Genomic DNA, 13,616 nt, shown 5'->3' on the forward strand with positions numbered 1-13,616 from the left:
CCCCACACACAGGACCCACGTCGCAGCCAGCCGGCATGAACCTGCTCAGAAAAGCTGTGATAAAGGAGAACATGCCTCTAGCTTGCTGTGTGTTTTTGCAACACTTACCTAACCTCTCTGGTCCTCCATTTCCTTAACAAAGAAGAGAAACCCATCCAAAGGGCAGGAGTGAGGGTGAAGTGAAGCCAGAGGAGACTCACGGAGGTTGCAATCAGTAAGTTCTGTACATGATGAAGGGGGTGCTTTTGTTTTTTCATGGGCTTGGCACTCAGCCTCCTCCAGCCCACACGAGACACGTGTGCCTGGACAGAGCACACACCGTGCCAGGCAGCACTGAAATGACAGCCAGGGCTGGATCCCAGTCCACAGCGGCTCCCAGGTGGTGGCCTTTGAGGAAGAGGAAGCCGCAGCCCACCGAGATGGGTCCATGAGGCCCTCAGGCCAAGCCCCTCCCTCCCACCACGACCAGGCATCGGGGCTCAGATGGCCTGGTCCTGCCTCCGTCTCAGGCTGAGCACGCGGGCTGCTGCCAGGAAGGCCGCCCCGGTGAGCAGCTCGGCGATGAAGCTGATCCAGCCCAGGGCCAGGGACCAGCCAAAGCGGATGTCCACCTGGTCCAGCAGGGCCTTCTCCTCCAGGAGACACAGTGCCTCCCGGAAGGCGGCGGCTGAATACGCGATGTAGACGCTGATGCCCGCGAGGGTCACCAAGGCTGAAGGGGTTGCAAAGGAGAGCAGATCAGACCCCCATCCCTGGGCACTGCCCCTCCTTCCCACTGCTGGTCCCTCTGCCCCGTGCTCCCTCCTCCCTTCCCCTCCCTTCCTGCCACTGGTAACTCCTGCCTATCCCTGCATCTCAGCTCCTGGCAATTCTTGGACCTCCCCCCGAGCCAGTCAAACCCACCGTGGGGTTGCACAACATCACATGGCCCTCCATCACTGCCCAGGTCAGAATTTGTTTGTGAAACGACTTAACTAATGCCTGTCTGCCCCAATGTGAGCTCCAGAGGGTCCACCCTGGATGCCCAGCACCCAGAACAGCACCCTGCACACGGCAGTGCTCCATCCATACGTTATGAGAACGCACTGTCCAGTCCCATAGCCACTGGCCCCACATGGCTCTTTAAACTTATATTAATTTAAATGAACATCTCAGCTCCACATTGGCACCTGCCACATGCCAAGTGCTCGTTGCCTGTTTCGTGGCAAATTAGAGAATTTCTCCATCAGGAGAGTTCTCCTAGAAGGTGCTGTTTGGAGGATTAGTCACTGGACAAACTATTCATGCCAATATTAATAATAATAACAGGTGCGTGGAGGGGATCGGAGCCTCACCGTATTCTCACCTCCAGGCATTACTTTTCTTTATTTCCCTCCATGGATTCTGAGTGTGTGTGTCATTACTGTTCTTGTTCTTTTTTTTTTTTTTTAATTTATTTCATTTTATTTTTTGGCTGTGTCGGGTGTTTGTTGCTGTGTGCAGGCTTTCTCTAGTTGGGGCGAGCGGGGGCTACTCTTAGTTGCTGTGTGCAGGCTTCTCATTGCGGTGGCTTCTCTTGCGGAGCACGGGCTCTAGAGCGCAGGCTCAGTATTTGTGGCTCATGGGCTTAGTTGCTCCACGGCATGCGGGATCTTCCAGGACCAGCGCTTGAACCCGTGTCCCCTGCATTGGCAGGCGGATTCTTAACCACTGTGCCACGAGGGAAGACCCTGTTCTTGTTCTTTTTTAAGGTCCATTTCAAATGCACCAGAAGCAGGGAGGCCATAAAACAACCAGCTGTGATTTTGGTTTTAATCAATCAAAGCAACGCCTGTCAGGATGGCAAGTGCACATGAAAGACTGAGGGTGGCCAGAGTGAGGGTCTCCCTCCAGCCCATGGCCCTAACGCTGACGCTCTCACAACACGCTTCTTTTGTGAAGTAATGAAAGCAATTCTCAGAATCTGCTCTCACCCCTATGGTTCTCTCTTGGGAACACAGACCCAGGGACCCTGGGTGGGAAACTACTGATCCCTTCCAGCTAGGAGATCACAGGAGGGGGAACCAAGCCCCAGAAGCGATGGGACCCCCCAACCCTTCCCTTTTGGGGGATCGTGCACAGCCCCTCCTGGAACCTGGGCCCCGTGCAGGGTGGGCACCTACCTCCAAAGAGGAAGAGGGTCCCCGTGAGCAGGAGGAGGAGGGAGGCTTGCAGGAGGAAGCTCAGAAACCCTGTCATCCCCCCAAAAACCATCAGGATCAGGCTGAGAGGCAGCAGAATCACAAACGTCCCATGCATGGCTTAGGGGAGACAGGAGGACAGCAGGTTACTAACATCCTTCTGTTAATCAACAAACATTCACTGAGCACCTCCTGTGGGCCAGCACCCAAACGCTGGGGGAAAAAATCGACACCACTGCTGCTAATAATAATGATGATAATAATATTATTAATAGCAACAGTTATCGAGGCTCAGCTATGCCAGACTTTGTGCTGTATGAGTATCAGCTCAAGTAATTCTCACACACTCTGCGAGGCAAGTATCGTTCTTGTTCATTCGCTTATTCGCTCAGCACATGTGTACTGAGTGCATGCTTTGTGCCAGGCTCTGTCCCTAGCACAGCGGATTCAACGGCAAATCCACCAGGACTCCTGCCCTCGTCGGGCTGTATGGAGTCAAGCAAGTGAACAAATAAGTGACAAAGTTGAGAGGTGGTGACAAACTCCTGGGGAGGGGCGTGAATAAAGCAGAGGAGGGTCCGGAGCAGTGGCTCCACTGAAGAAGTGACATTGGAGCAAAGACCTGAAGGAGGCGAGGGAGGCAGCTGTGCAAAAGGAAGGGCCAGAAGGGAGGGACCGCAGAGAGGAGCAGGGGCGGAGTCTTAGATGGGAGGGCGTGTGCCTGCTGGGGCTGAGGCTGGGGAAAGCAGGGGAGGGCAGCGGGGAGTTAGGGAGGAGAAGGGAGTGGAGGAGGAAGGCAGAGTTAACAGCAGCTCACGTGGGGCTCCTGAGCCATCGGGAAGATTTTGAACTTCTCTCTGAATGAGATGGAGGCCACCAGACAGTTTGGGGCAGAAGAAACATAGAATTTAACTTCAGTTCCTAAAGGTCGCTCTGGCCACTATATTGAGAGTGAACAGCAGAGGGCGTAGTGGGTTGAAAGGCGGCTCCCAAGTTCACATCCAGCAGGAACCTGTGAATGTGACCTCATTAGGGACAAGAGTCGTTGCCGATGTAACGAAGTCCAGGGTCTCCAGATGAGCTCATCCCGGGTGAGACCCAATGACTTTCTTTATTTCTTTCTTTCTTTCTTTCTTTCTTTCTTTCTTTCTTTCTTTCTTTCTTTCTTTCTTTCTTTCTTTCTTTCTTTCTTTCTTTCTTTTTAACATCTTTATTGGAGTATAATTGCTTTACAATGGTGTGTTAGTTTCTACTTTATAACAAAGTGTATCGGCTATACGTATACATATATCCCCATATCTCATCCCTCTTGCGTCTCCCTCCCACCCTCCCTATCCCACTCCTCTAGGTGGACAAAAAGCACCGAGCTGATCTCCCTGTGCTATGCGGCTGCTTCCCACTAGCCATCCATTTTACATCTGGTAGTATATATATGCCCATGCCACTCTCTCACTTCATCCCAGCTTACCCTTCCCCCTCCCCCCTGTCCTCAAGTCCATTCTCTATGTCTGTGTTTCCCGGAGCTGGTTTGGCCCAGCAGTCCCACGTGTGAGGTCCCTAGACAACGCTGCTGCTGAGTTCTCGTACATGTTCAATTAAATGTCTGGGCAAGAACAGGACACCCCCTGGGAAACTTGTAAGATCTCCTGCTGAAATTTGGTTTAGTATATATATATATTTTTTGGTATGTGCCTTGGTCTTTTTTATTTTCTGATTTTCAGGACTGCTGTCTGGGGACATAAATATTGATTCTGAGTTCTGTTCTACTTGGAAATGTCCCCACCTCCAGTCACATCTCACTCAGAAACAAGTGTCTATGGGCCCCACAGAGCCTGGGGATGCTGCAGGGAACAAGGTCTCTGCCCTCATGGGGATCACAGTGCAGTACAGGAGACAGCCTAGCAGGAAATAAAGGGGATAATTACAGACCGAGTGTCACAAAGGACATGAGTGTGATGATGCAGAAAAACGGGGTGGGCGGTGAGGGGCGTGCACCTTTATAGATGAGATTGTTGTTTTAATTTCCTAGAGCTGACATAACAAATTACTACAAACTAGGTGTCTTAATAGCAGGAGGCATTTATTCTCTCACGGTTCTGGAGGCCCTAAGTCCAAAATCAAGGTGTCAGCAGGACCGCGCTCCCTTCAGAGACTCCAGGGGAGAATCCTTCCTTGCCTCTTCCAGCTTCTGGCAGTTGCCGGCAATCCTTGGCGTTCCTTGGCTCGGGACAGCATCCCTCTGTCCACCTCCATCTTCTTATGACCTTCTTTTCTCTCCTCTGTGATTCTCCTTTTTTTATGAGGACACTTGTCACAGGATTTAGGTTAATCCACAATGATCTCATCTCGAGAGCCTTAACTCAATTACACCTGCGAAGATACTTTTCCCAAATGAGGTCCCATTCACAGGTACCGAGGGTTAGGACGTGGACACATCTTTTGGGGGGGTGATACCTTTCAGTCCACTACACTGTTTACAGTAGGAGCTCAAGACGTGAGAGCTAAGATTACCGTCTAGAGTTAATAATACTAATAATGTTGGAGATCAGGAAGATAACTAACATGCAGTCCAGTCCTCAAGGAAGCTATGTTCTAGTGACAATAGACTCGAAAATTTACAAAAATTTTAAAAATCCACTTCCTTACCAGGCATAATAGGACTGAATATCTCTGAGCATTTCTTGGAGTCTCCAAGTCATATTGACAAGGTTTGAAAATAAAGATAGTGACACTTTCCCCTTTGGGAAATGGTTCCTGAGACTTCCTTCTTTCTCCAGAGCTTCTGATGTTTCTGGAGAATAATACTTCTCTGCTCTCTTTAAGAGAAGGACTGTTACTTCGCTAACCACCCCGGGGCTTCCTGACCTCGCAAGCACTCTGGAAGGCTGCTTTTCCCATCGAGCTATTCTTTGAACAGTGCAATAATGGATCATTCACACAGTTAGCCTTGGCGTGAACGTCTTGGCATTTTTCTGGGTTTGCTTTTCCTTTGCAACAAAGCACTTCTGAGTCGAAAAGATCTCTTGCACCTGGGTACATATTTGCTCTTGATGGAAAAAATGACCTGTCAACGTTATTAGTGTTATTAATTCTACATGGTAATCTTAGTTCTCACGTGTTGAGTTCCTACTGTAGGCAGTGGAGGATAGCAGAACTCTGAACCCAAGAAACAGGCTAGGAACTTTTCCCCTGGTCTGCCGTGGCCTCCGGTCTTGGCACACTCACGTTATACTGGAATTACCCTCGGTGTAGCATCATTCTAAAAGAATAGAAACTGCCTGGGTTCAAATCCCAGATCAACCAGTTACCGTGCAAACTTTGGTAACTTACCTAACCTCTCTGTGCCTCGGTTTCCTCATTTGAAAAGTGAGGAGTATAATAACAGTACCTGCCTCATGGGTCTGTTGTGAAGATTAAATGGGTTGAGACATGTAAAGACCTCAGGACAGGGTCTAGCGCACAGCACCTGTTCTGTAAGCATTGACTGTTATTTTTATAGCCCTTCAACCACTCCACTGAAAGTGGTCCCCACCTCCTTTTATTACACGCCCCTGTTTTATTTCCTTTGTTACACCTACTACTATTTGAAGCCATTTTATGTTAATTTATTCACTGGTCCATGTGTTTATTATCTGTCTCCTGCACTAGACACTACGCCTATATGGCAAGGACCCCACCTGTCTCATCATGTTTTATCCCCAGCACTAAGCAAGCAAGGACATTTGCAATGATTAGCTCCATTTTACAGATGAGAAGCCTGAGGTTCAGGGAGACAATATGACTTAGAGCAGAAGGAGGAGACAATAACTGACCTCCTGCTTTGGGTGATACCCTACGCTGGATGCTTTCCTTCCGTGATCTCAAAACAGCCCATTTTTTTTAAAATTTATTATTTTATTGAAGTATAGTTGAATTACAATGTTGTGTTAATTACTGCTATACAGCAGAGTGACTCAGTTATACATATATATATATTTCATATTCTTTTCCATCTACAGGATATTGAATATAGTTCCCTGTGCTATACAGTAGGACCTTGCTGTTTATAAAACAGCCCATTTATGGAAGCAGGTGACTGGCCAGCAGTCACACAGCTGGGAAGAAGGAGGGCCCTTATCTATGATGTGGCTGACCCCACCCCCCCACATCCTGCTGGGAGAGGCACATGACTCAGCTCAGCCAATCAGCACATTCCTTCCTTTCGGCCACACTGACTGGCTCAGACCTGGGCACATGATCCAATTTAGTCCAATGAGAGACCTACCTGGTGGTTTTGCAGAATGACTGGGCAACAGTCTCCTTCTGCTTAGGTTGCTGATTCTGGAGAGGATTTAGTTGAAAGCAGAACCCAAACAGAAGCAAAGCCCAGGGAGGAGAAGAAGACATTGAGTTTAGCTCTGGATCCCAGGGGGCTTGAGATTTTCAGTTTCGTGGACCAGGAATTCCTTTTCTGTTTCAACTAGTATGATTTGAGTTTCCGTCACTTACCATCAAAAGACTCCTGGCTGATACAGCTAGCCTGGTTGGTTCTAGACTGTGGCTGTTTTATGTAAACTGTGCTGAATTTGAAGACCCCCCCCACCACCAAAACCAATTCCAGTCCCTAGCCACGGAACCAAACCCATGACATCCCCAGAGCTAATCAGGAAGATAAAACATCCAAGCAAGGTGGATTTTTATTGGGTACTGAAGTAGGCTACCTGCTTGGATTTTCTTGGAGGAAAAACCAATGGTTCTTCCCATACACCCCCACGGGGACTTGTCTAGGAGGCTGACTCACAGAACACACTGCTTGTCACCTGGCCTCTCTCCTCTATGGGCTCTGCATAAAGGGAATGAAACGTCTTCATATAATAAAAGAACTTGGACAACATTCAAAACTCTTTCTGGGGATGAAGAGATTCTGTGAAAAAGCTCTCTCTGGGGGTGATTTGCAGTGAGCACGAGGTCTGAAGTGGCAGCCTCCTCTCTGTGTTGATACAATGGTAGTAAGAGCAGCTAACACTTATGGCAGACTTAAAGGAGCCAGACACTGCATGAGGCTCTTTAAATACACTCTCCCACTTCATCCTTGAAATAGCCTTATGAGGAGCCATGACAGTTATCTTCATTTTGCCCATGAGGGAACTGAGGCTCAGAGAGGTATAGGAATTTGCCCAAGGCCACGTGCCTAGTTGGTGGTGAAGCAGGGGGTTAGACCTAGGGCCAAGGGAACAGATGAACAGACTGTGGATGTGAGTTTTGCCTGTTTCTCAGAACCCTGGACAACACAGGGTTGGTTCATTATCAAGTTTCATGAAGAGGCCAGACCAGTGGTGACTGTGGTTAGCCATCCAATTTACTCACTGATGTGATAAGCAGGCTGAATGCCAGCACTCAGCCCAGCAAAGGGCCATAGATGTGATTGCATCTAAAAGAGGCTGGGGGGACTTCCCTGGTGGTGCAGTGGTTAAGAATCTGCCTGCCAATGCAGGGGACACGGGTTCGAGCCCTGGTCCAGGAAGGCCCCACATGCCGTGGAGCAACTAAGTCTGTGTGCCACAACTACTGAGCCTGCACGCCGCACCTAGTGAAGCCCTCATGCCTAGAGCCCATGCTCCACAACAAGAGAAGCCACCGCAATGAGAAGTCCACGCACCGCAACGAAGAGTAGCCCCCGCTTGCTGCGACGAGAGAAAGCCCACGCTTAGCAACGAAGACCCGACACTGCCAAAAATAAATAAATAAAATAAAAATAATAAAAAATAAAAAATAAATAAAATAAGCTGTACAGGAACAATTTTAAAGTCCAAAGAGACACCAACTTTGTTTTAAGGCTGTAGTAGCTTGATACACCATCTCCTTGCTACCTTCTGCAGCCTTCTCTGTGGACCACAGCACTACATTCAGAAGCCTGTTAAGCCAACACAGGAGTTTTTGAACAGGAATTCTTGGTTATCCTTGAAATGCTCTGAGAACACCCGAAGTTCCTCCTACTGCAGCTTGGGGCTGAGGACAGAGTTCGTGAGACCACTTCCTTTCCTCCACCCCCCTCATATTCCAAGCATCTAGGTGATATCTCCTTCAATGGAACTTCATGCAGTGGTGTGCTGGAGCTGGATTATATCAGTCAGCTGTTAAGTTTTCAGGAGTATGAGGAGCCAGTTGACATCATGTTGACAGCCTGAAACTGACCACAGTGGGAATATTTACACCACAGAGATGGGCAAATGCCACAAATCAAGACTCTCCCCTCCCGCAGACAGCCAATGTTAAATATTTTCCAGCCCACCACTGGACTTTAGAGAAACAGTCTGTTTCATTCATATACTCATTCAGTCATTCAACAAATTTGGGTTGAGTTCCACCTCTAAATAATAGAGTTTGCATTCACTCTCATGCCTGCTTAGCAAACCTTGGCTCATGGGCTACTCTATACCAGGCTCTGTGCTAAACACAGGGAATCCAGCAGTGGCAAGAAAGACGTGGTCCCTGCCCTCATGGAGCTCAGGGTCTTAAAAAATGTCACACAACCTGGAGCACGAGTAGGAGCTGACCAAGTCAAGCTGGAAGGATGGGAGCAGGGAGACTCCAATTGGAGGCAATGGCATGTGCAAAGTTCCTGTGGCAGGAGGAAACTTAGCACCCCTCCAGGAACTGGCCCAAGGCCAGCATAGCCGGAGAGGAAAGAGCAAAGGGGAGAGTGGAGTTGGAGAGGGACCCTGGCAGCCCTTGTGGGCCATGCTAGGGACTTGTCTTCATTCTAAGAGTCACATCCCCAAGCCTCACTCCGTAAGTCTATCAAAAGCTGCACATACTTTTCAAGGTCTATGGAACTCAGTCCTCATTTCCTCATCATGTCCTTTCTGTGGTACCTCTCTGGGCCTCAGTTTCCTCTTTGGAAAAATAAAGATTAAGACAGAGATGACAAACAACTTCATAGGGAGGCTGTGGAGATTAAATGAGGGCACAGCTGGAAAGCGTTCAGCTCCATGTCTGGCCAGCTGCGAGCCTCAGTGAATGGAACTATGACTGATTTCCCTCCTTCCTCCACTGTTTATTCAGCCCGTTTGCTTTCTCAAATTCTATCCTCCCACCTTTCCAGAGTTCCAATCACCGTGCCAGGCACTGGGAAATCAGCCAGGAACAACAGACACATGGTCCCTGGCGAGAGGGAGCGGTCCTCTGCCTCCTGGTTGCCTCTCTTGAATCATACAACAAATATTTACTGCATCCCTGCTACTGCCAAGCGCTTGTTCTCAACACCGAGGATGCAGAGAAGGCTGGCAAGGGGGTGTGCCAGTCAGCTCCCCGGGCTGGCTTAGGTGTCTCTTCGGGCTCCCAGCCACCCTGCCTCGTGCTGCATGTCACTCTGAAATGTAACTGCGCACTTCCACCTCGGTCTCACCAGCTAGTCTGTGCGCCCCCTGAGCGCTTGGCCTGGGGCTTCGGCAGCAGCAGCACGGTGCCTGGCGCACAGAAAGCCTTCAGCCAACGTTTGTTGAATGAATCCTCAACCACACGTTACAGGTGGAGCGAGTGGACCCCGCCTCCTGCTCCTAACCGCGTTCCCCTCTCCCGCCGGTGCCAGAGGCCGCCCCGACCGCCCTCTCCAACGCAGCGCCACCGCCCCCCACCCCACCCCGCCTGCTGTTTGGACAAAAGCTCCCAAACTGGTGTCCAGCCCCGGGTCCTCCCCCATCCCACCCTCCCCGGACTCACTGAGAAGTTGTCGGCTCGAGTCGCTGAAGGTCACGTTCTCCTGCCAGAAGGGGTTCATCAGCGGCGCGCACGGGCTCTGGACTGCATGGGGCAGAGGACTCGGTGGGCGGGGGCCCCGGGCTTCGGACCCCGGACCGAGGCTTCGCCCCGACGCCCGCTCTGGGTGCCCCACCCCGGAGGGCGGGCGCGGAGCCAGAGCAGCCGCAGGCTGGGCGGACCGCCTCTCGGAACGGCGATGGCAGCCCCAGAAGCCCTGCCCACCTTCCCTCCGACCCCAGATACCGCGTTTCGCGCCCCGGGGCTTGGGGGGCGGATGCGCTCCAAGCAACAAGTCCCGGGAGAGCCCGGCGCCGCTCAGGGGCGGCGGTGGCGGCCACCGCCCCGGGTCCCCGGGTACATCCTTACCCCGGCAGGTCCGCCAGAGGCCGGAGTGCGAGCTCAGAGGTTCGAGCTGGCTGCGGTTGGCGGCCCCTGCCGGGTCCCGTGCCCCCGGGCCGCTCCGCTCCAGCCGCTCCGTGTCAATGATGTACCAGAAGTCCGTGCCGATGGCGGCCGCCAGGAGCACAAAGCTGAGCGCCCCGGTCAGCGTCGCCGCGCCGGCCAGCGCGCCCAGGTGCACCCGCATCGCCGACCCGGGACCCCACGCGCCGCCCGCAGTCCCCCGCGCCGCCTCCCGCGTCCCTGAGTTCGGAGCCGGAAAGCCGGCCTCCGGACCTCGATCCCTCCCTCCGACCCTGGCTCCGCCCCTCAGCCCCTCACCTGCGCCCTGGGACCTGCCCCGGCTCCTCCCTCAGACCCCATCCCAGCCAAACGCCGCCTCAGTCAACACTCCCAGCCCTAGCGCAGCCCCTCACCCCCACTCCTCACTTTTCCCCAGACCCTTCTCCCTCCTACCCGCTCCCGCCCTCTCCACGAACCCCCAGCCCTTCCCACTACGCCCTGCCTCTGCCTTTCCTCCCCAAGCCCAGCTCCTCTCCTCGCACCACCGACTCAACTTCCCACTTCCCGCCCGGTGCGCCAGGAGTCTTCCCTCCGCCGCCCTTCCCACCGCTGCCTCCTCTGCTCACAGCGCCCAGGTGCCCAGCACAGTGAGAAGGGCTGCGTGGGGTGGAGGAGGGAGGGCGGCCTTCCCGCAAACTGGGGGAGTAAGAAGGACGGGCAACGGCTGTCGGGTTTGCAGGTAATCTTCAATAGCCTCTCGCTCCAGCTTCAACCACCCTTCCTCCAAAATCCACCTTCAGTTGATTTTTCTAGGCTGGCTACAGAGGAAAAAGACAGATCAGGGTTTTTTTTAATAAAAGCTCTTTAACAGATTACCAACAAGGTCCTATTGTATAGCACAGGGAACTCTGCTCAGTATTCTGTAATAACCTAAATGGGGAAAGAATTTGAAAAAGAATAGACACATGTGTATGTATAATTGAATCACTTTGCTGTGCACCTGAAACTAACACAACATTGTAAATCAACTATTGTCCAATATAAATTTTTAAAAAAATTTTAAGTTCTTTAAAGCAATGGGCCACATCTTCTGAGTCCATCATCTCTACCACCAAAGTCTTCTTCACCATCACTGCCACCACCAGCACCAGCACCACCACCACCAGCACCACCAACACCAACACCACCATCATCACCAGCACCATCCTCTTCTTTATCATCACCATCCTCTTCTTTATCATCACCATCACCCTTATCAATTTCACCACCTTTTTCACCACCATAAAACCTTTCATTATTTCAAGAAAGACTTCTTGAGTGCCTATGATGTGCCAGACACTATAGTTTATATTAAAAATATAGCCATAAACAATCCAAACACAGCCCCTACCCTTAAGAAGTGTGTGGTGTAGGCTTCCCAGCTTTTCAAAGCCAGGAATGCAGAGGAAAAAAATCATACTTGTATGGCACACCGGGATAAATAGAAGAAGCTTCTAGAAGCTGGGGATGACCAGCCTCAGGGGCTGCAGCTACCAAAGGCCCCTGGAGGCTGCCCTTTATGGCTGAGAGACAAAAATCTTGGCGTTCCTGTGACACGTTCTTAAGGAAATATTGTGCCAACTCCCAAAAGTTGGTGAATTGGGGAGAGAATCCTTCAACAAAGCTTGCTTTGAACAGGGTACTCTAGAGAAAGTAAAGAGGGGAGGTCTCATTGGGATTCGGAATCCAGGCAGTGACACGGATGATGAGACACAAAGAATGTAAAGGCATTTCACGCCTAGGGGATGGCTTATACAAGGGTTTTGGTACACCTTTAGAAAAAACTCCCAAGAGTAATCAGGCTGGAACATAGTGAGAGAGGAATAAGTAGAGGGAAATGAGACTGGGGAATAGGTTGGGGCCAGGTCATGCATGTCCTGGGGTCACAATAAAGAGTTTGGTTTCTAGTCTAGGCTTCTGACCAGTTTTGAGAAGAGTAGTGAAATGCTGTAATTTACATTTTAAAAATCTCACTCTCCGTACCGGTTTTAGTGTGGAACAGAGACTGTAAGGAGACAGGAAAGGAAGCAAGGCAGCCAGTTAGGAGCAACATAGAAGTAGAAGCAGCAAGAGATGCTTGGATGTGGTGGTGGCAGCAGTGAGGAGGGAGGGAAGTAAATAGATTTTTTTTAATTGAGAGGGGTAGAATTGATAGGACTTGGTGATAGACTAAGGCTGAGAACCATTCTTTTCCTTGTTACTTTATTCTCTCTTACCAACACCATCTTAATCTTCATCATTGGCATCCTCATCTCCATTATCAACAGCATCAGCACACTGAACAGAGCCATGATCAGCAAGAACACATCCTCCCCTTGATTTTACACACCATTCTACTCCATCACCCCTTCATCCACTATCTTGATTAAGATTGATCTTTCCCATTACCATCCCCACTGATGGTTTTGCCTTCGACTCGATCACGTTATTACTGTTATCTTCCATTGCATCATCATCCAACCAGGCCTCCACTGTTCCATCTACATTCGGGAGCCTACATGAAGGTAAAATTCAATGAGGCTGGTCCCAGGACCCCTAATAATGTCTTTAAGGTTTAATCTCTTCTCTCTCCCTTTCTCTCCATCTCTCAAGTGTTCTTCCTCTCTTGGCTTCATTCTTATTCAGACTTTCACTTGTTGGACCCCAGGAGCTACCTTTCACCGCTTAGCAACCCCAACAAAAAGAACAAATCTCTTTCTCAGTGGTGCAAGCCAGATTTCCAGAATCGAAGCCCATATCCCTGTCTCTGAACCAATCTCTATGAGTGATAGGGATAGAAGGCTCTGATTGGCCAAGCCTGGATCGCCTGCCTGCTCCTGGAACCAAGGCAGGGTGACTTGGTCCCATCCTAACCATTTGAGTTTAAGCAGTGTCATGGCTGCCACATGTACCAAATAAAAGCACAGTGTGCCTGGTTAAATTTGAATTTCAAATAAATAATAAAATCTTAGTATAAATATGTTCCATGCAATATTTGGGATACACTTATACTTTTTAAATTGTTATTGTTGTTGTTTAATCTGAAGTTCAATTTTAACTGAGTGTCCTGTCTTTTATCTGGCAAACATAGCTGGCTCCCCAAAGGAAAACCAAGGTGCTATGACCAGAACAAAGAGAAGGGATGATGGCAGGGCGGATGGTGCCCTTCCACCCAGCACAGGCATTTTCCTTCACTAGGTCCCACGTCTCTCTTCTACATAAGGAGAACTTCTTCCTGGCCCCTTTGCAAAGACAACCTTGTAAGCTTTGATCATTCTATTTTTCCTGAGGATTTTG

The 13,616-nt window shown here is 50.2% G+C and overlaps 1 protein-coding gene across 2 annotated transcripts; it reads right to left on the reverse strand.

Annotated features, from left to right (window-relative positions):
* Positions 1-479: 479 nt before the first annotated feature.
* Positions 480-10,485, reverse strand: TMEM114 (transmembrane protein 114). Of its 2 annotated transcripts, XM_036827418.1 has the most exons (4): positions 10,266-10,485; positions 9,861-9,941; positions 2,142-2,279; positions 480-712 (listed from the first exon to the last, which is right to left on the reverse strand). In XM_036827418.1, exons 1-4 carry the CDS (start codon positions 10,483-10,485, stop codon positions 480-482), a joined length of 672 nt encoding a protein of 223 aa, XP_036683313.1. The 2 variants fall into 2 exon arrangements, with proteins under 2 accessions (XP_036683313.1, XP_036683314.1); XM_036827419.1 differs by lacking the exon at positions 2,142-2,279.
* Positions 10,486-13,616: the final 3,131 nt, after the last annotated feature.

Source organism: Balaenoptera musculus, chromosome 15, assembly GCF_009873245.2.
Source record: "Balaenoptera musculus isolate JJ_BM4_2016_0621 chromosome 15, mBalMus1.pri.v3, whole genome shotgun sequence".
NCBI lineage: Eukaryota > Metazoa > Chordata > Mammalia > Artiodactyla > Balaenopteridae > Balaenoptera > Balaenoptera musculus.